Source organism: Vipera berus (genome assembly GCF_964194415.1).
Source record: "Vipera berus genome assembly, chromosome: 2".
Classification (NCBI taxonomy): domain Eukaryota; kingdom Metazoa; phylum Chordata; class Lepidosauria; order Squamata; family Viperidae; genus Vipera; species Vipera berus.
Genome location: NC_138203.1, coordinates 104,093,938 through 104,116,611, shown reverse-complemented (window position 1 = coordinate 104,116,611; position 22,674 = coordinate 104,093,938). Strand labels below are relative to the sequence as shown.

At 39.4% G+C, this 22,674-nt stretch overlaps 1 protein-coding gene across 1 annotated transcript in view; it reads right to left on the bottom strand.

Moving 5' to 3' along the window:
* Positions 1 to 22,674, bottom strand: part of RAP1GAP (RAP1 GTPase activating protein) — a gene marked incomplete at both ends in the record, with an annotated part of 49,395 nt that overhangs the window by 11,290 nt on the left and 15,431 nt on the right. The window contains 5 exons of the mRNA XM_081321592.1: positions 2,832 to 2,966; positions 4,650 to 4,736; positions 11,326 to 11,397; positions 13,271 to 13,426; positions 14,665 to 14,794. Coding sequence (XP_081177718.1) covers positions 2,832 to 2,966; positions 4,650 to 4,736; positions 11,326 to 11,397; positions 13,271 to 13,426; positions 14,665 to 14,794 — 580 coding nt within the window. The remainder of the gene's footprint in view (positions 1 to 2,831; positions 2,967 to 4,649; positions 4,737 to 11,325; positions 11,398 to 13,270; positions 13,427 to 14,664; positions 14,795 to 22,674) is intronic.

The following is a 22,674-nucleotide window of genomic DNA, read 5'->3' as shown; positions in this document are numbered from 1 at the left end:
GGACTCAATGGAGAAGAGCCTCATGCTGGGAAAGGTTGAGGGCAAGAAAAGAAGGGGACGACAGAGAATGAGGTGGCTGGATGGAGTCACTGAAGCAGTAGGATAGCTTAAATGGACTCCAGAAGATGGTAGAGGACAGGAAGGCCTGGAGGAACATTGTCCATGGGGTCACGATGGGTCGGACACGACTTTGCAGCTAACAACAACAAATGAGTCAGCTGCCAAGCATCTGAATTTTGATCATGTGAGCATGGGGATATTGCAGTAGTAGTAAGTGTGAAAAATGGTCATAAGTCACTTTTTTAAGTGTTGCTGCAACTTTGAACAGTCACTAAATGAACTGTTGTAAGTCAAGGACTACCTGTACATCACCTGCATATATCTATTTTACATGGATTTCATATTAAGGCTTTCTAACAAAGAAAGCAAAGACTTGGAGTTTTCTGAGGATGATTAAGTAGGGGTCTCTAGTACCTGAATATGTACAAAGTATGACCATTACAAATGTAAAGCTACAATCCTAAGCACATAGCCTGTAGTATTGCCCATTAAAGTTGGTGGAATTTCCTTTTTAACCTGACATCAACCCAGTCTGCAGTCTGAATTGGAATAATTGTAGAGTAATTCCTTCAGTTTTTTTCCCTACCTCATGACTGGAAGCAGGGGGGATTCCATAGAAAGATTTGCCATAAAAAGGTATCCTACTTTCTTAGGGAAATGTCTTGTTGTGGCCAGATTTTTATCACTTTACACCAGACATACTACTGTAATACATTCCTGCATAAGAATTGCAGGATGCAAACACAAAACTGTTATGCTAAAGTCTTTTCAAAACTCTCTACAGATGTGTCAAAGAAGCTCTGTTGAGGGAAGGGACACACAGGTCTTATTATTCTGTGCAGATACAGAAAAATGGAAAATAACGACAATTGCACTTTTCTGACAATATATTTCCACAACCATAAATATTACATTACCTATTTGAATAAAGAATTATGTAGCATATATGGTAGCACTGGAAAGAAAGCTTTGTTTTCTTCCTCTGGTGCCTAAAGAAAGCTAACTAGCTAAATAAATAAACAAAACTTTCCAGGCCTGTAGCACCAGTACAGAAGCAGATTCTATGCTGAGTAAAAAAAGAACAGCATGTTCTCAGTCTAAAATGCAAAACAATTTTCTTTGTGATGGCATATAGCACAGAGCAAAAAAAACCCCCAATATAATATTTTTGTGTGTGATTTGTAGCCTGAAATCCTTCAAATCCTTGATTTGATTCACACATGAAATACCAAAGAGCATGCCTTTTTGTACCTACTACAAAACTCTAGACTAGAGTTGGATTCCCTTTTCTAGTCTAGTCTAGTCACTTCACTCAAATATACAACATATAATTGATCCTGGCTACTGCTACATAGCTGTGGAAAGGAATACCCTCTGAAACACAATTAAGCCTCATGACATTTTGCTTATTTCAAACACAGGCATGGGTGTGGGAGGGCAAGCAGAGGTGAGGAAACATGGACCATGATACCAGCCCTCCCCCTTATATATGTTCATACAGTGCAGGGATGCTAGCATGAGAGGGCAGTTCTTATGCTGTGATATCACAACACATATTTCAGCATTTTTAGGAACAGCATCATCATGATTAGGCCTCCAGATTTCCAACATATTCTCCAATTTCTCATGCCCGTTCTCCTCCACTGTATTGATAGTGGGGGAGGCAAGACTACATAAACTGGACAAAGAGAAAGCTTTCTTGAGAATGTATGTATTGTTTCTATGTTTAAATAATTTATTGTACACTGTCCAGACTCCATCTGGGAGGGAGACAGAAAGTTCCAAGTTAAATAAAGAATTTTCCCCTAGAATGTAAAATGTGCTATATTTCAAGTATTAATGATCAAATAGACTTTCCCTTCCACATAATGATCAAATACACTTTCATTTCCAGCTAATGTACAGATTCAGATATATATAGATGCCAGGTGGGAGTTATATTACAGATATTACAATTTGTCCTCAAAACATCAAGTGGGGATTTTCCATGGCCTTATTTTCCAAGAAAAATGAATAGACTGATAGCTAGCATAGCACCTAACAGTTCTGAGGTGAAAAATTTTGTGACTTCCTTTTCAGCCTTGGAATCCTCTCCCCCAAGCACCAAACATAATATGAGCATATATTTATAGGCCTATCTATTGCACTATTTTAAAGTTGGAGGTAAGTGACCAAGTGTGCCTTTGCACAACTTTATCTTGTGCACCAACTGTTTCCATTCTTGGAGTGAGAGGCTCTGTTCATGTCAGTTGTGTTGGTTGCCGGTACTTCTGAGTGCAATTCAAGGTGCCGATAAAGACTTTCTGTTTACTAGGAAGTACCATTTGATGGGGCAAGGGAACCTTTTCCAATCTGGCAACTTTTGCTTGGAACATCCTTTCCCCAAGACTAAATTGCCCCTGACTCTGTGGGCCTTTTGCTTGGCTTTAAAGACACAGTTTTGTCACTGGGCTTGGGGAACTGAATGTCAGTCCAAGCAATACCTGTGAGGATTTGTGTTGTAGCTTTTTTACCTTGGGTCTGTGTATGTAACAGATTATGCGTTGTTTCTTTACTGTTTTATGTTTATATGCCATTTTAATTATTACTAGCTGCCCAGAGTCATGAAGTTGAGATGGGTGACCATATAAATTGAAATAAAAGACTAAATATGGTCAGGGCATAAACCCTTAGAAACATGTGAAATATTATAACCATACTACCCAGAGCAAGCATCAGGTTAGTAAATATGGAAGGATATTGAGAAATTCAGTATTTATGCTATATCTCACCTTGAAATTCTCAAAGAAGCCACCACCCCCATTCTCTATTTTGTCCTCGTCCCCCGAGGCCAGGCCCATCATACTGCGGCTACGAATCTGAAGTTCTTCATAAAGGCTTTCCAAAAGTGCACTGCGGGTGCGCTCCTGCTCCAGGAAGAGAGAAACAAAAAGAAGCATGTTGTCAAAGATTTCAAGTCAAACTATGGGAGTGCATGTTGAAAAGAGGAAGAGGCAAAACAGAAGGCGTTTTTATGTCTGGATGGGTTACATAATCTGTTGAGTCACTGTTCTTAGCTGACATCCTCCAGTGTTGTCCTGTATGATATTGCGTTCAGTTCAAAAGTCTCCTATTTATTTACTTAAACGTATGTTAACGGTAGTTTTCATTTAAAAGGGGCCAACACTAGAAGGGGCAAATAAGCTTATGAGGATATTCTGCCTGCCTGATCCTACCAGTAAAAAGGAAGAATAGGAAGATGGCGGATAAACGTAGGTTCTACTTAAAAGGAAATCTGGGCAGTCATTTTGAGAGAACATCCAGCTATGCTTTCAAAATTCCAAATTCCAGTTCAAAAAGACTGCCCACCTGCCTGAGCAACTATTTCATAAATGCCTGCAGGAAAACTATCATTAATATCAAAAGCCTTAATCTAGATCCCTTCTCAGAGATTCAGCAAGAGATCTTTTGAGAAAGAAATCTTTCTGTGGTGATGCTATAGAATGTTTCCTAGCTGAATTTTGCCAGAAAATGAAGATCTATATCTTGACAAGTTGATGATGAAAATAATTACTAGTTTTAAGGTAAAAAATAATTTATTCTTGTTGCCAGTAAGTTCAGGCTTTCCTTTGATTTTTGTTGTTGTTTTTACTCTTCTTTTACACAACACATCTGTATACCATAGAGTCAGCAGAAATAATATGTTATTGAAAAGCTTTTTTTCTGGATGGTTTCATCTAGGTTCCAAATAAGAGTCAGAATGCATCTGCCAAAAACATCATATAAATACAGTCATCCACTTCCCTTTTTAAAATTATTCTGAACATTATTTAAAGAAGGTTACCATATTATTAACCAGCTGGATTTTAGGCCCATAACTAATAGGGCCAAAAGTGGGCAAATCAGAAGGCATCAGATTTTGGGTGAATTTCTTAAAAAGGAAAATAAGAACATCTATTTTTCATTTTGGATTTGCTGAAGTTTTGTGATTTCTCAATTTTGTGAATTTGGTAGTTTAAACTGGGGCGCTTAGGAGAAACAAATCAATCGAAATGACTGTAATCAGTAACTTCTCTATTTATTTCTGAAAGCTAAATGCCTGTACAGCTAAACTAGCAAATAGTAGCAAATTAAATATTATCTTATTGGACAGAGTTCATACAAATCAACTGCTGATATATTCAAGCAGATTCGCATGGACCAAACTGTACAAATATTTCAGGAAAGCCTTTAACCACTCCACTTCCAAATACAGCCAGTCTCTCATCCAGCTTCATCCAAATGTTTCAGGGTACAGTAATTGATGATAGTTACTGTAAGACATTAAAGCCAGAAATGATGGCAAAAAATGTATATCATGTGATTATGTCCTTACTTGAGAAATTATCCTTTTCTTGAGGGAAATGTTAAAAGGGCATCAAATTCTTTTCATCCCTTCCTAACCATTAGGAATCTTAAATGTGAATAACATTGGGAGGAATTTTCCAAAGCTGATATTTCAGCAATTTATACACATTGCTAATTGTGCATTTTCATTTCATATATTTTGTTTCATATACATATTTGCTTGAGAAGTTATTAATACAAACATATTAAGTAACCAGACTTACTTCCAACTTGGCAAATTTCTCAGCATGGTAACAGCTATACTCCGCATTGATAAGCTTTGCCAGAAGAAATTCACGGAAATCTGCGCCCTGTAAGGAGGAAAAAAGGAAGGGTCCACCATAATGTTGGACATTCTGTAGGGTCTCTTCTCACTTTAACCAATGAGAACCATAACCATTCTGGTTTAAGAATGGAGTGTTGGTGCTTCGGGTTTGCCATTGTGGCCCCTCCGGACACTGGAAGGCAAGCTCCATCTTCCGCGCCCAATTTCGTCCCACTGGGGGACCCTGGAAAGGGTCAAAAGTCACCCTGTAGGGGCAACGAGCAAGGAGGGGACCCCTGCTTTATCACGGAAGGGCAGCAGCCCTTCCGCTTGTTCCGGGGCATAGCAATATAGCTTGTCACTAAGCTGCTGACAGCCAAAGTCAAAATTACCATCAAGCACCTTTAAAGCAACGGGGATGAAACTGGGTGAGATCTGATCTTCTCTTTAAGATTTTAAATATTTTTTTCCTGTAAAAGCTGCCCAAAGTATATTTTCCCCCTGTAAGGAAAGAGGGAAGGGAATTTCTACCCCACCCTCTAAGAACAGCGGCGACTGACTACCCAGGGGAATCAAAGCACTATAAGAACAATTTTAATCTGAGTGGATCTATATGCTTCTGAAATTTGGGAACTAAAAATTTTCCTATTCTTACTGGAGATCTTTGTTTTTATCTAAAAAAAGAAATAAAACTTGAAAAATGATAATAAAATTTTTGGACTTACAAAGCTTTAAATGGCATTAGTGACATCTTGTGGCGAAGTATGGTATTATAATTCATTATTGCCTAAAAGAGACTTGGCTTGAAGTATGGTATTACAATTGTTATTGCCTAAAAGAGACTTGGCTTGAAGTCCAGACTCCAGATAAAACTCTTCTGACCTTGACAGATATCACCTGTGAAAAACTCAGCTGTAAAGAGAACTTCTGGGAAGCATATTTGGCCTGCTTGAACTTTGAATGTAAACCTTTACTGACTTTCAGAGCTATAGGTGGGGAATTGCTTTCCTATTTCTTTACATGAGAAACATCTGTTATTACACGAGATGATGGAATACCTTGGATTATAAATTCTTATTTGACAAATAACTTCCACTATAAAGACACCTATAACATGTGAAATAGATGTCCCATAACTAGTTACAAAAATTATTTTTAACGTCTGATTTTAGAGTCTTCAACTTAACACACTATTAAGAGAATATGGATGAAGATCAGGAAAAAATCCTTTCCATGTTGAAAGCAATAGACGAAACCATTATTTCAGCTTGTGACAAAATAAGATGCAATATAAAGGAACAAGATGCCAGCTTAAATATACAAACCCAGATCTTGACTACAACCAAAGAACTAACAATGCAGAAAATAACAGGAGAAGTGGAACAGCCAAACACTAAGACAGAGGACTCAATCGACCAACAAATCCAGCCAATGGAAAATTCAGAAAAGGGAGTGATAACACTGAAAATGGAAAAGACTTTCGATATAAATCAGAAGAAATTTGAGGAGAAGGAAGAAGAACAGATTGAATGGAAGATAAACATATCAGGACAATTGTGGGACATTGGAGTAATAGGGAGGCGATCTACTGAATACCAATGGGCTAGTTCTGCAACTAAATGGTCTTTCTTATTTCAAATAATATATAATAATAGAGGGAGATCTATTTGATGATTTAAAAGCACTAACATGGAAGGCTAGTTGGCAAAGGAAGAAAGCCAAAAAAAGGCTGAAGAAAATTAGGGTTTTAATTTATTAGAGGGGATTTCATATTACTAATTAGAGGGTTGAATATGGTAGAAAATAGAATTTTTTTAGAAGATAAAGTATAATTATAATTATAACTGAATAGGTAAGATGTGTAATAGACCTTGGTATGAAAAGGGAAAAAGGGAGAAGTTGAGATAAGGGGAATTTTGGTCACCTAATTTAAAATATTTGGAAATCAGTTGAAAATAAGAATTCTGTTTGTTTAATATGAGATAAAAGATATTACCAGAAAAAGAGAGGGAGTATTTGAACTTTTAAAAATTAGACCCAAATGAAAAAAAATATGAATATTATTGATTTACTGGTTAACCCAGATAATATATATAATGGTTTTGATTTATTGAAGGGGATACTGTATTATTAATTAGATGATTTAATATGGTGGAAAATAGATAACTTTTAGAAAACAGAACAAGACTATACTAAAATAGATAAAATGTGTATTTAGAATATTAGATTTTGTCATGAATTGAGATAAGGGAAACTTTGGTTACCTAAAGCTTGGAAATTATAAATATTAAACGTTAATTTGAATATTGATGGGAAATTAAAGCTTGGGAAAAAAACAATAACAGGACATTGATTGTATATAAGGACTGAATGTAAACACAATTAAGATATGTATAAGCTAAAAAATATTGATAAATGTAATAATGATGTTTTTACTTGATAATAATAAGAACTGTATTAGCCTAATACAAGATAGTAGATATTAAGGGAAAAAGAGAGGAAATATTTGGTGTTGTAACTTGAGATTTGTACTAAAGATTTATGTATGTTATTGAACTATTAACCCAGTCACCATGTTGCTTTCTAAATACTTAATTGTAAAATTAGAAAACTAATAAAATATTATATATAAAAAAGAATGGAGGATTGGGAATGCTTTTTAGCAAGCCAAATTAACATGGACTTTGTGGAAATACAAGAACCCAGAAGAATGTCTTAAGAATATGATTCCATCCACAGCATATACTTGATGAATGCATTGAAATATACTTTAATAAGGCCTTGTTTGGACTGTGTGGCTATGAAGTCGCTCTCCCCCCCCCCCCCGATAATGTATTGCACATGATTCTCATAGGGAAAAAAATCCTCTTCTATATAAAAAGAGTGTGAGCTTTTCTTCAGACGTGGAATTCTTTTGCACAGAGGAGAACATAGACAGCAGGAATGTGTAATACAGGTAGTTTTTAACTTACAACTGTAATACAGCCTGATGTTTGTAAAGTGGGACGCCCAAGCTTCCAACCTGGATATTATGACCTTTAATGTTTAAAGTTGGTCATTAAACAGTCAGTTCACTATGGGATGGTGTTTTTTTTTTGCCAAAAACCAGGAGTAAATGCCACTTTTTACCAAAACATCATAAAATGCGGTCATATAACTGTGGGACATTGCAACTAGTCATAAATATGGGCCAGTTGCCAAGAAAAGCAGTCATATGACTGTAGGGGAGTGGTATTTGGGACTGGGTTGTAAGAACCACTGGGAGATCCGTCGTAACTTTGAACAGTAGCTAAGTGACCAGTCATAAGTCAAGTACTTCCTATAAGACCCAAGAGATTTACCTAACCAAGGTTTCACTGGTGTCTCAATTGTTCCTATTGCCTCAGGATATATACTGGGGACTGCGACATGAATGAGCATCAGTAGAACATGAATTCAGTCAATGCTCTTGTACCTGTCAATGCAATGCACCCGTGACTTAGGAACAGCAAAGCCAAATCTATAAAAATCTCCCTGCTCCTGTTTGCTGACTCCTTACTGCAGCAAACTCTAAATCCTTCCAGCTGGAATTTGCTCTGTACCCCCATTGGATATAAATTGAAACAGTCCCCAAATCTGAAAAAATAGATTTCAGATTTGCCCAGGTAGGTCTAAAAAGAAGAAAAGCAAGATCTGTTTGTAAGATTAACTGTATGATGCTGTTGTTCTTGTTGTTAAGTTTAAGTTTTAAGTTTAAGTTTTATTAAATTTTTATACCGACTCAGGGCGGTGAACAGGGCATATAATAAAAATACAAAAGTACAAAAGTTAAAAAAGAATTAAATTATTGCCCAAAATAAAACAGTAAAAATATACAAATATTAAAACCCTAAGTTAACTCCCCATCAGGCCAGGCCAGCTTGTTCGAATAAATGGGTCTTTAACCCGCGCCGGAAGGAGCGGAGATCCGGTGCCATCCGGCAGTTGATTCCACAGAGCCGGGGCGCCCACAGAGAAGGCCCTCCCCCTGGGGGCCACCAGCCGGCATTCTTTGACCGGAGGCACCCTGAGGAGGCCCTCTCTGTGGGAACGCACAGGGCGGAGGGGAGTCGACGCCGGCAGCAGGTGGTCCCCGAGGTATTCCGGACCCATGCCATGTAAGGACTTAAAAACCATCACTAAGACCTTGAACCTCACCCGGAAGACAACTGGTAACCAATGCAGCTCGCGGAGCAAAGGTGTAACATGGGAGTACCGGGAAACTCCCAAGACAACTCTCGCGGCTGCATTCTGTACCAGTTGGAGCCTCCGAGTGGTCTTCAAGGGAAGCCCCATGTAGAGAGCATTGCAATAGTCAAGACGAGAGGTCACGAGCACATGAGTGACCGTACACAGGGCATCCCGGTCTAGATAGGGCCGCAACTGACGCACCAGGCGAACCTGAGCGAAAGCCCCCCTAGTCACGGCTACTATATGATCTTCTAAGGTAAGCCATGAATCTAGGAGGACTCCCAAGTTGCGAGCCCTATCCACGGGGGGTAAAGACTCACCCCCCATAGAAAGCGATGGAACATTTTGAATGTCCCGGGATGCCGGAATGTACAGCCACTCAGTCTTGTCAGGGTTGAGTTGAAGTCTGTTCCTCCCCATCCAGACCCGAACCGCCTCCAGGCAACGGGACATCACAGCGAGGGCATCACTGGGGTGGTTTGGGGTCGAAATAAAAAGTTGGGTATCATCGGCATATTGATGATACCCAACTCCAAAACCACGAATGATCTCACCCAGCGGTTTCATGTAGATGTTGAACAGGAGAGGCGAGAGAACCGACCCCTGAGGAACTCCACAAACAAGAGACCTAGGGGCCGATCTCTGCCCCCCTGCCAACACCGACTGCGAACGTCCCAGGAGATAGGAGGAGAAGCACCGAAGAACCGTGCCTCCCACTCCCAATCCCCTGAGACGCCGCAGCAGGATACCATGGTCGATGGTATCGAAAGCCGCCGAGAGGTCTAATAGGACTAGGACAGAGGAATATCCCCTATCCCGGGCCCTCCAGAGATCATTCACCAGAGCGACCAATGCCGTCTCCGTGCTGTACCCGGGCCTGAAACCCGATTGGTACGGGTCCAGATAATCCGCTTCATCCAGGACCAGAGGGAGCTGATGCGCCACCACACTCTCAACAACCTTCGCAAGAAAGCGAAGGTTGGAGACTGGACGAAAGTTGTTCAACACAGCTGGGTCCAAGGCAGGCTTCTTGAGGAGGGGTCTCACCACCGCCTCCTTCAAGACGGTGGGGAAATTACCCTCACTCAAAGAAGCAGATATAACCACCTGGAACCAGCCTCGTGTCCTCTCCCTTGCCGCCCTCATCGCTGCGAGATAAGACCTAATATAGGTTCTTAACCGCAACCGGTCGGATTCGGATCGGCTGGACCTCCAGCAGCTCTCTAGGCCCCGTTTCCGACGCTTCATCTCCCGGAGCTCCGCGGAAAACCATGGAGCTCGTTGGGATCTGCACCGGGTCAGGGGCCGCAAGGGTACAACTCGGTCCAGTGCCTCAGTGGCTGCCCTTTCCCAGGCTTCCACTAAGGCATCCGCCGAGTTGTGAGCGACGGAGGCAGGTGGGGATCCCAGCGCTGCCTGGAACCCGTCAGGGTCCATTAAGCGCCTGGGGCGGTACCATCTAGTTGGTTCCGCATCCCCACGGCGGGGGGTGGCAAAACGGAAGACCAGCCACAGGAGGTGATGATTGGTCCATGACAGGGGCATAATAAATGGAAAGCCCCCACCAAGATCATCCAACCACCATCCAGATAAAAAAACCAGGTCAAGGGTGTGGCCTCCCTCATGAGTTGGTTCAGAAATTACCTGCGTCAGGTCCATGGCCGTCATGGAAGCCATGAACTCCCGGGCTAACTCAGATGACCCTCCCAGGGATGGTAGATTGAAGTCACCCAAAACTAAAAGTTTGGGGAACTCAATCACCAAACCGGAGAGGACATCGAGTAGCTCAGGCAGGGCTGCCGCTGTGTGACTAGGCGAAACGTACACCAGCAGCAAGCCCAACTGCGCCCCCGGACCAAACCTCAAAAAGAGAGACTCACACCCAACTATCTGAGGAACGGTGGTCTCCCGCGGACATAAGGTCTCCCTGATAACTACCACCACTCCCCTGCCCCTACCTTGAGCCCGAGGCCAGTGTAGCGCTCGGAAACCTGGTGGGCAAAGATCAACCAAAGGGACCCCACCCTCTGGACCCAACCAGGTCTCGGTGATACAAGCCAGGTCCGCATGCTCACCCTCCACCAAATCCCGCACCAGGGGAGCCTTATTAACCACGGACCTGGCATTCAGGTACACCAGCCGGAGCTCAAGAGGCTGCACATCCTCGCTCCCGGCACCTCGGGGAAGAAGTTAACCGATTCACTGTTTGACAGTGTGAAATGAACTGCAATCATTGCCTCCAAATTGGCTGTTGTGTTAAAAGGGAAAGAAGGATTATTACTCAGACAGTTGAATTGCACACTACAGAATGAAGGATTAGATCACTAAGAGCATTTGACATAAGATTTTCCCAGTCCTGGATAATCTGCAGAAATATCCAGCTTGCAGTGTTGAAAAAAGCTGCTCTAGGGACCAGACATACTAACCTTTTTGAATACTGCTGGATTTGGAAGAGGGGGTCCAAAAAAGGGAACATCATCCCGGGCAGTCACAGAAACCTGAAACAATCATAATTAACAGTTTAAGAAACAGCTGAAAGGCCACTGCAGCCTTAAGAAAAGAATTAGTAACCAAATTACATTTCTGCCAACCTGTCTCCAAAGCATGGGACTGACAACACTCCAGTTACAAGTTTCATTTTTAATGCCACGTTGACCCAGGAGAAGAAGGAAGCATTGTAAAACTTGTTTTAAAAAAATCAAGCATTTGATCAAACTATTGTTTATTGAATTTTTTTTATTCTAGTTCTTTGCAGTTAGCTTTAACTTTAATTTATTATACCACTTTGATTATTGTATTGCCCAATACAATAATCATAAATTTCCAAATTCCATGGGGAGGGAATTTTGGCTAGATTTCATATACCTTCCTTTCTATCTCTTACAATATTAGGCAAAACAGTATCAATAGTAGAGACCTTCAATTTTCTAGGTTCTATTATCTTCAAGGACTTGAAAAGGACACCTAACATTAGAAACCTTCATTACGAAGACACAACAAAGAATGTTCTTCCTGCGTCAACTCAGAAAGCTCAGATGGCCCAAGGATCTGCTGATACAATACTACAGAGGAATTATTGAGTCTGTCATTTATACCTCAATAACTGTCAGGTTTCGCACAGCAACCAAACAGGACAGACACAAACTTCAACGGATAGTTACGACTGCAGAAAAAACTATTGCAAGCAGGCTGCCTTCCATTGAGGACCTGTATACTGCACAAACCAGAAAGAGGGGTGAGAAAATATCTACAGACCCTTCACATCCTGGACATAATCTATTTCAACTTGTCCCCTGAGGACGCTGCTATAGAGCATTGCGTGCAAAAACAACCAGATAAAGATAAGTTTTTCCCCCTGTGCCATCACTCTGATGAACACTTAATTCCCAAAACAATGTCTCATTTCTCATCTTTTCTCATCTTTCCTATCTTCTCCTATTGATTTCTTATGATTTATCAGTTGTTTGTTACTTATGATTAATGATTGTAACTATGATTATGACCTATGATCTATTACCTGCTGTTCATATTTTTACTGTGAGCTTATGCACTGGAGAAAAAATCCTTGTGTGTCTGATCACACTTGGCCAATAAATGTATTCTATTCTATTCTATTCTATTCTATTCTATTCTATTCTATTCTATCCTATCCTATCCTATCCTATCCTATCCTATCCTATCCTATCCTATCCTATTCTTTAAAAACATATAATGTTTACTATATTATAAAGATTTATATAAATTTACTGATGGTTTAGTATTTGGTTTAGATCCTGATACAGTTCATATTCTATTGATGCTTGAAGTTCTAGTTAATTTAAGCAGTGCCGTTCTGAAATTCTAAATTGATTATTAGTATCCTTTAATTTAGTTCCCTTATTCTTTTTAGGTTTCTGAATGCCTGATCTACATGACAAGTAAGGCCACAGCATCCACCAGGGGGTCAAAACATGCAAGATGGTGGTCACACCATTGAGATAGAGGACCGCCATTTGCACATAGACCCACACAATCACAGAAGCTGTATACTATTACTTTACATAGATATTTGTATAGTATTGATATTAAAGTAATAGGCCTCTTTTAATGCAATTGCAGTAATTCTTCCGAAAACTATCATCAAGAATAATTACTCTCACCATGTTATGGCTAATGCATATTTTTTACCCTACACATGAATGGAAGAAGAAATACATATATTTTATAATGATTGTTGCTGAGGAATAAAAGAAGGATAGTCCAACGGTAGAAACAAAAGAAAAGTTAGAGAACGATAAAACAGGAACTCAGAGTGCAGTGGGCACTGTAATGCCACAGAACATTATATGGCTTCCCCAGGAATGGTAAATTGTGGACTGTGTGTGCATTTACCTTGTACAGAGTCTCCCCACTGGCATTGTGATGGAGTTGCACCACCATATAGGCATGTAAAAAATTTGATGCAATCATATCGGGCACAAAAGGAGTATTTTCATCTTGGAAGACAATGGCCACAATATCGTTCCCAATGTGGCGCTTGCGTTGGAGCTGAAAAGGAAGATTGCACAAAATGATAACCTATCCTACACAGTTTAGGCAATCCTCAAACCAATTCCATCCTATTCCAAATTGAGGAATGTTTGTAGCAAGCAAGCTTCTAAGCTGCCCACAGTCACCTTGTAGAAAATGGATGGCATAAAAAAATTAATAAATTTGTTAAAAAATAATAAAATTAAATAATAAAATTAAAATAAATAATAATAATAATATAATAAAATAAAATAAAATGTTCATTATTCTACAACTTGAACTTTCCCCCATGCAAATCCTGTTGCTCAAAAACAATGGTGATATTCTGTTATTTTGGAACAGGAAACCTAAACCTAAACTTAAAACTGTGGTGTAAATCCTGAAATTGGCTTAATGACATTTAGATATAAAGAATTATTGCCAAATTCCTTCCCACCAAATCCAAGAAATTACAAAAATCATAGCTCCACCAGTACACTGTGGAGACTGTGGTCTTTTCTAAAGGTTTGTTCAGCCCTGGGCCAGGGTTTGGCTATTCAATTCTGTAAGACAGAATATTTTGCACATATACATTTTATTTTCTCTTTTTTCACACAGGACTAAAAATGACCATAACCCAACTAAATTGGGAAATTTACGAATGACTTCAAAATAACCCATGTAGTAGAGTTTGAATCTAAGACTAGATCCTGAATCCTGGCTTATCACTATTGGCAAATTCCAATTCATGCACAGCTGAAAGTTAGATTTAAGTACAGATTTTTTTACTTATTTATAATAAACAATTAGCAAAATTACAAAAACATATAAAACATAAAACAAGGCATAAAACAACAATATCTGTTGCCTAGTTTTCACTGCTACTATAGTTTATTTGGCTAGCATGCCGGAATGTTTGGGTCTAAAAGGAAGCAATTTAACACATCCATTCTGGCAGAATATCAGTATAAGAGGGCCAAAACATAACACAGAGATCACTGTAAGAACAAACAGACTGCGTTGTTTCAATTTCCCCAGTCATATGAGGAAGTGCACTCATTTAATGGGGTTTTAGGATACAGTATCTATCCTGCCAATACTGAGAAGGGAGTTCATGCTGCCTTCTCATTCTGGAAAAAATGAGCAATTTAGATAATTTGAAGGTTCCCAAGGAGACATTGCAGCCCATCCTGTCCTTCTCTATGAATTTTTATTAGCCTCAAATTGACAATATGCAAAGACAAACTCTGCCCTCTTCCCAATTCTACTCAACATACCTGCTGGGCATCTCCCTCAGTGAAAGGCAACATTGTAGAGACATGGAACATGATCTCTTTGCCCCGAAAATTTGTGTAGACAGATTCTGTTCCTGTTTGACCTCTTGTGACATCCAGTCCACCTCGGAATCTGAACAGAACAACATAGGGAGGGCAAAGGGAAAGAAAGCCAAGAAAAGGACAAAATTATTATTTTTATTATCAAAGATGGGGACCTAATTCATGCCCGTAATAATTACATCTACTACTATTGGTCAAAACTTTTAGTCTGATACATATCTCAGGAGAAAAAAAATAGGCCACTAAGGAAACCTATGGCCACATCAGTGAAAATTGTTATTTGCTTCACTGCCCTTCTATTTTCAGTATTTTAAAGGAATCAGTTAACCTATTAGCATATTATAGCACCCTTCCCTCATTTGGGCTGAGCTTGAGCCAGAGGGGCTATTTTAAGATGGTAAAGATAAATAAACTCACTTGTGAGTCGGTGTGTTGTAGTGGTTAAGGCACCATGCTAGAAACCAGGAGACTGTGAGTTCTATTATTACTATTATTATTATTATAAAAAAAATCCATTTCTATATTGAACAGTGTGTTGTCTAGGTATACAAGTATTAAAATATAATAATCATCACATTCATAATAGTCTTATCAAGATACAATCATATAGATGGGGATCTCATCAAATTTGCAGATGACACCAAGTTGGCAGGAATAGCTAACACTCCAGAAGATAGGCTTAAGATGCAGGAGGATCTGGATAGATTTGAACACTGGGCGCTATCTAACAAAATGAAATTCAATGGTGAAAAAAGTAAGGTTCCACACTTAGGCAAGAAAAACCAAATGCACAGGTATAGTATAGGTGGTACCTTGCTCAATAGCAGTAACTGTGAGACGGATCTCGGAGTCCTAGTGGACAATCACTTCAATATGAGCCAGCAGTGTGCTGCAGCTGCCAAAAAAGCCAACACAGTGCTGGGCTGCATTAACAAAGGGATAGAATCAAGATCACGTGAAGTATTAATACCACTTTGCAATGCCTTGGATAGGCCACACTTGGAATACTGTATCCAGTTTTGGTAACCACGATGTAAAAAAGATGTTGAGACTCTAGAAAGAGTACAGAGAAGAGCAACAAAGATGATTAGGGGACTGGACGCTAAAACATATAAGGAACGGTTGCTGGAATTGGGTATGTCTAGTTTAATGAAGAGAAGGACGAGGGGGGACATGATAGCAGTGTTCCAATATCTCAGGGGCTGCCCCAAAGAAGAGGGAGTCAAGCTATTCTCCAAAGCACCGGAAGGCAGGACAAGAAGCAACGGATGGAAACTAATCAAGGAGAGAAGCAACCTAGAACTAAGGAGAAACTTCCCGACAGTTAGAACAATTAACCAGTGGAACAACATGCCTCCAGAAGTGGTGAATGCTCCAACACTGGAAGTTTTTAAGAAGAGACTGGACAGCCATTTGTCCAAAATGGTATAGGGTTTCCTGCCTGAGCAGGGGGTTGGACTAGATGACCTCCAAGGTCCCTTACAACTTTATTATTATTTACTAAGAAACAGCAATCAAAATATTAAAAATAGTATTACCCACATTAACATTAGTTATATAACAATCAATTTACTAATCCATTATAAGTCTTGTTTACATAATCCACATATTCTCATATTTCCAACTTTCTAACCTCTGTTTTTGTCAACTAACCATTGGTAAAATAAGTCCCATGTCATATAATATTTCGTTTCTTGTTTTTCTTTAATTTTTAACATTAACCTATCCATTTCGGCACATTCCAGTATTTTTAAAATTATATTCTCCTCTGTAGGAGTTTTTTCATTTTTCCAAAATTGTGCTGTTAGAATATGTAAAACTAAATAAGTATTGCCTTTATTGTAATTTCCTGGTAACATGCCCAGTAAGAATATCTCTGATTTTACATCTATATGTTGTTTTATCATTGCTTCCAACCATATTACCATTGTCTCCTTTACTTGTTCTTCTTCAAATTTAGTACTTAATAAATAATTGTATACCTTTTTAATTAATTTCTCATCTATCCCCATTGGAATCTGATCCAGTTCAGTTGGTTCTTTATAAAAGCCATATAACTTCCTGTCTTTTTCATATCTGGATTGTATCTGGAACTGTGGCCACCATGATAGGCCAACCACCTTAAGTTTTTGTATAGTTTTAAGTTTCCCCTTTTCATTTAGTATGTCATCATATCTTGTAATTTTTTCCATATTGATTACATTTGGATGTATTAAGGCCTCTATTGTAGATAACCAGACTGGTATTTTCAAATAGTGTTGTTTTTTAATTTTTGTCCATACTAGCAGTAATGCATTCCTAATATAATGTCTTTGAAAGTAGCTATGTATATCACTCTTCCCATACCGTAGAAATGCGTGCCATCCCAATTGAAGGTCATGTCCCTCTAGTGTCAGCAATCTTATGTTCCTCAAATTGATCCATTCTTTCACCCACGTAAGTACCGACTGTGAGTTCTAGTTCCAGTCACCTGCCTTGGGTATAAGCCAGCTGGGTGACTTTGGGCCAGTCACTCTCTTTTAGCCAGGGGTGTCAAACTGCTGGCCCGCGGGTCAGTTGCATCATGTGGAGGCCACGCCCATCCCAGATCCGGCAATGTGAAAGAAGTCATGATACATCACATGTCACGTGACAGGGCGAGTTTGACATCCCTGCTCTTAGCCTTACAGCAGGAAAGGGCAAACTACTTCTGAAAAACCTTGCCATTAATTCAGGCATTTGCCAGAAGTCAACACTGATTTGATGGCACGAACAGACTCACAAGGAGCCTACAGAGGATATTATTTCTGAGTACATATATGTTTCTCCATCCCATTTGGGCAGACAGGGTGGCACACTGCAGGTCCTTTCCCTTACATGTTGCCACCTTGTGGGTCTTCAGAACCATGCCTTTTCTGCTGCAGCTCCTGTCCTATGGAACATCTTTTCCATTGCAATCCAACAGGCCCCTATCCTTCTATCATTCTGGAGAGGGCTTAAAACCTGGCTCTTCCACCAGGCATTGGGACAGGGCAAGATCAGGATATGGATGCATTAGAGCAGAATAATTGTGGTGCCATGATTTTCTAGTGTTGTTGTTGGTTTTATACCGTTTTATGTTGTGTTATACTGTTTTATCGCTTGTAAGCCACCTAGATTTTTTAAAGACAGAGGGTTATAGAAACATTTTAAATAAGTAAATAAAAATATGTGCTGTTTCTTGGGATGGGCTCACCCATTGTGCTAGCCTGAAAACAAAAGTCATATGAAATGATATAGGGTTTCCTGCCTGAGCAGGGGGTTGGACTAGATGACTTCCAAGGTACCTTCCAACTACTACTACCTCCTCCTCCTCCTCCTCCTCCTCCTCCTCCTCCTCCTCCTCCTCTTCTTCTTCTTTTTCTTCTTCTTATTTATTATTATTATTATTATTATTATTATTATTATTATTATTATTATTATTATTATTATTATTATTATTATTATTATTATTATTATTATTATTATTATTATAGAGCCTTGGTGGAGCAGTGGGCTGATGCCTCCTTAAGTAACACCAGCTGCCTGCAATTATTGCAGGTTCGCATCCCACCAGGCTCAAGGTTGACTCAGCCTTCCATCCTTCCGAGGTAGGTAAAATGAGGACCCAGATTGTTGGGGGCAATTAAGCTGACTTTGTAATAATGCCGCTTGGGGTGTGTGTGAAAGCCCTAATAAGCAGGCATATACATAGAATGAAGGCTACTGCTAAGCTTGTAAGCCGCCCTGAGTCTTCGGAGAAGGGCGGGATATAAATGGAATAAAAATAAAAAAAATAAATAAATTATTATTATTATTATTATTATTATTATTATTATTATTATTATTATTATTTCATGGTTTATCATTGTAAGCAAACCATACCATAGTCAGTCACTATCTTTGAATCTAACCATCTTCACTGATTGGGTCCAAAAATAAAAACTGAGATGTTGACTACCTTAAGTTCCCAAAGGAAGGTGATTGATAAAATAAATAAAGGAATGACTAACACTTTCAGGACATTGGTTGTTTCTTGGTTCTTGCATCCCTACATCCTATAACATTTCTCAGCCTCGGGGTTTTTGTTTGTGGTTCCTCATTTTTTCAGTTACATTTCCACTTCCCATGGTTTAGTTAGGTCTCCAAGCTGCTACATATTTTTGCCTATTTTCCTGAGGGAAAAGCACTTGCTTTTTCTTTCATATAGAGCAAAGTTTCTCAACCTCAGCAAATTTAAGATATATTGACTTTACCTCACAGAATTCTCTATCCAGCATATAGAGCAAATATCTTCTCTCCTTTATTTTTTTGCCTCCTATATCTTTCCATTACTTGCCCTTTATTAGGTTCCCCTTTATTACTACACATTTCACATCTTTTTTTCCTTCTAGGATGCTTTTCTCTTAAAACCCCTTCCTATCAGGTACTTATTTTGTTCCAAGTATTCTGAGTCATTTTGTACCTTTCGGGGCTGGTGAGAAATCTTCACTGTTAGCTTCCACTATGAAGCATGCTTGACTGAAGACTGAGTGAGTGGAGATGATGACTGCTGTGTAGAATGAAAGACTGGCAAGTAGACCGATCCTTCAAAATTCTCCAGAGGAGGAAAGAACAGGAGATTGCCCACAAGTGCTCTGAATGGTAGTGCCTCATAAAGAGACTATAAAACAATGGTTTCCTGCTGGTTAGAGTGCCAGGAGCCAAGGGAGACAACATCTTTGCTCTCAGCAAAGGTAGAGCCTTTAACAAGGACACTAAACTAGTTGAACTTATTTTCTAATCATATTTGGAAATGTTCAGTTTAATGACTTCATGGATATTAAAGGTAAAGGTTCCCCCGCACATGCGTGCTAGTCGTTTCTGACTCTAGGGGCTGGTGCTCATCTCCGTTTCAAAGCCGAAGAGCCAGCGCTTGTCTGAGGACGTCTCCGTGGTCATGTGGCCGGCATGACTAGATGCCAAAGGCGCATGGAACGCTGTTACCTTATTTATTTATTTATTTATTTATTTATTTATTTATTTATTTATTTATTTATTACATTTTTATACCGCCCTTCTCCCGAAGGACTCAGGGCGGTGTACAGGGCAATAAATACAAAAACAGGATACAAAAGTTAAAAGCGAATTAAATAAATGCCCAAGGTTAAAACAATAGTTAAGATGTATTAAAACCCCAACCCTAACCCATCAGACCAGGTCAGACTGCTCAAATAGATACATTTTTAGATCGCGCCGGAAGGAGCGAAGGTCGGGGGCCGTCCGGAGCTCAACCGGCAAGCGGTTCCATAGGTCTGGCGTGCCCACAGAGAACGCTCTCCCCCTGGGGGCCACCAATCGACATTCTTTGATCGGAGGCACCCTGAGGAGGCCCTCTCTGTGGGAGCGCACTGGACAGAGGGAAGTTGACGCCGGCCGCAGGTGTTGCCGTAGGTAATCCGGACCTACACCTTCCCACTGTAGTGGTCCCTATTTTTCTACTTGCATTTTTACGTGCTTTCGAACTGCTAGGTTGGCAGAAGCTGGGACGAGTAACAGGCGCTCACTCTGTTACGCGGCACTCGGGATTCGACCCGCCAAACTGCCAACCTTCTGATTGACAAGCTCAGCATCCTAACCCACTGAGCCACCGCATCCCTTCATGGATATTAGGGACCTTCAAAATGATTTTGGAACCTGTGACTTTTACTTTCTTCTTTTAATTTAAGAAAGCTTAAATAGAGACTTAAGAATTTAAATTAAAATGGACTTCCAGTTTGCCATCGCAGCCACCATGGATGCTGGAAGGCGAGCTCTGTCTTCCGTGTTCAGTTTCACTCTGCTGGGGGACCCTGGAAAGGGTTGAAAGTCGCCCTGTAGGGGCAATGAGCACGGAGGGGAACCCCACTTGATCGCAGGAGGGTGGCAGCCCTTCCGCTTGAACTGGAGCAGCCCTCCAAACTGGCGGAGGAAAGACCAGCCATAGTAATATGCCCCGTCACTAGGCTGTAGACAGCCGAAGTAAAACTTACCACCAAGCACTTTGAAAGCAATGCGGATGAAACTGGGTGAGATCCAATCTTCTCTTTACCCTAAGTATTTTATTTTCCTGTAAAAGCTGCCCAAAATATCTTTCCCCTTGTGAGGAGAGAGGGAAGGGAATTTCTATCCCACCCTCTAAGAATAGCGGCGATTGACTACCCAAGAGAATTAAAGCACTAAAAGAATATTTTTCTTTAATCTAATTGGATTTATATGTTCCTGAAACTTGGGGACCAAAAATTTTCCTATTTTTATTGGAGACTTTTGCTTTTATCTACAAAAAAGAAATAAAATTGAAAAAAGGATTATAAAAATTTTGGACTTAAAAAACTTTAAACGGCATTGGTGACATCTTGTGGCAAGGTTTGGTATTACAACTTGTTATTTCCTAAAAGAGACTTGGCTCGAAACCCAGACCTTAGATAAGACTCTTCTGGCCTTGGCACCACCTGTGAGAAACTCAGCTGTAAGAGAACAGCTGGGCGAGTTCCATATAGTCCATCATTTTCATCTGCCATTCTTCCACCATTGGTATTTCTTGTGTCTTCCAATTCTTGGCTATCAAAATTCTCACCGCTGTTGTGGCATACAGAAAGAAAGTAACATCTTTTTTGGGAATTTCTTTTCCGACTATACCCAATAAGAAGGCTTCTGGTATCTTAGTAAATGTGTTTTTCAAAACTTTCTTTAATTCATTATAAATCTTTTCCCAGAAGTCTTTTACTATGGGGCAAGTCCACCACATGTGGTAAAAGGTTCCTTCTACAGCTTTACATTCCCAGCATTTATTATCATGTGTATGATAATTTTTTGCAAGTTTAACCGGTGTTAAATACCACCTATACATCATCTTCATCATATTTTCTTTCAAAACATTGCATGCTGTAAACTTAATACCCTTTTTCCACATCCTCTCCCAGTCCTCCATCATAATGTTATGCCCCACATCATTAGCCCAATCAATCATCACTGATTTCACTTGTTCATCTTCCGTGTGCCACTCCAGCAATAAATTATACATCTTAGAAAGATTCTTTGATTTTGTATCTAACAGTAACGTTTCCAATTTGGATTTCTCTATTTGAAAACCTCTTTTTTATCCATTTTATACACTTCATTCATTTGGTAATATTGAAACCAATCATCCACATTATCTTTCAACTGCTCATATATTTTTATCTTGAATTGGTCTCCTTCTTGTACCAATATATCCTTATATTTCAGCCACTTGGTTTCCATATTTGACCTTTTCTGGGTCTTAGCTTCTAGTGGTGAAATCCACCTGGGTGTTTTACTTTCTAACAGGTCTTTATATCTCATCCACACATTAATCAATGACTTTCTAATTATATGATTTTTAAAGCCTTTGTGGATCTTTATCTTATCGTACCATAAATATGCATGCCATCCAAATACATTGTCAAAACCTTCCAAATCTAATACATCTGTATTCTCTAACACAAACCAATCTCTCAACCAGCAAAAAGCAGCAGCTTCAAAATAAAGTTTCAAATCTGGCAGGGAAAAGCCCCCTCTATCTTTTGAATCTGTTAATAGCTTGAACTTAATTCCAGGTTTTTTCCCCTGCCAGATAAATTTCGATAATACCTTTTGCCATTCTTTAAAACAATTCAACTTTTCAATAACTGGAAGTACTTGAAATAGAAACATTTTTGGCAATACATTCATCTTAACAACTGAAATTCGGCCCATCAAAGACAATTTCAAATTTGTCCAAATATCTAGATCTCTCTTAATTTCATTCCACATTTTGTCGTAATTATCTTTATACAAATTCAAATTTTTTGCCGTCATATTTACACCCAGATACTTCACCTTTTTTACAAACATCAAACCAGTGGCTTCCTGTAACTTATTTTTTTCCTCTAATGACAGGTTTTTCCCTAAAACTTTGGTTTTACTCTTATTCAA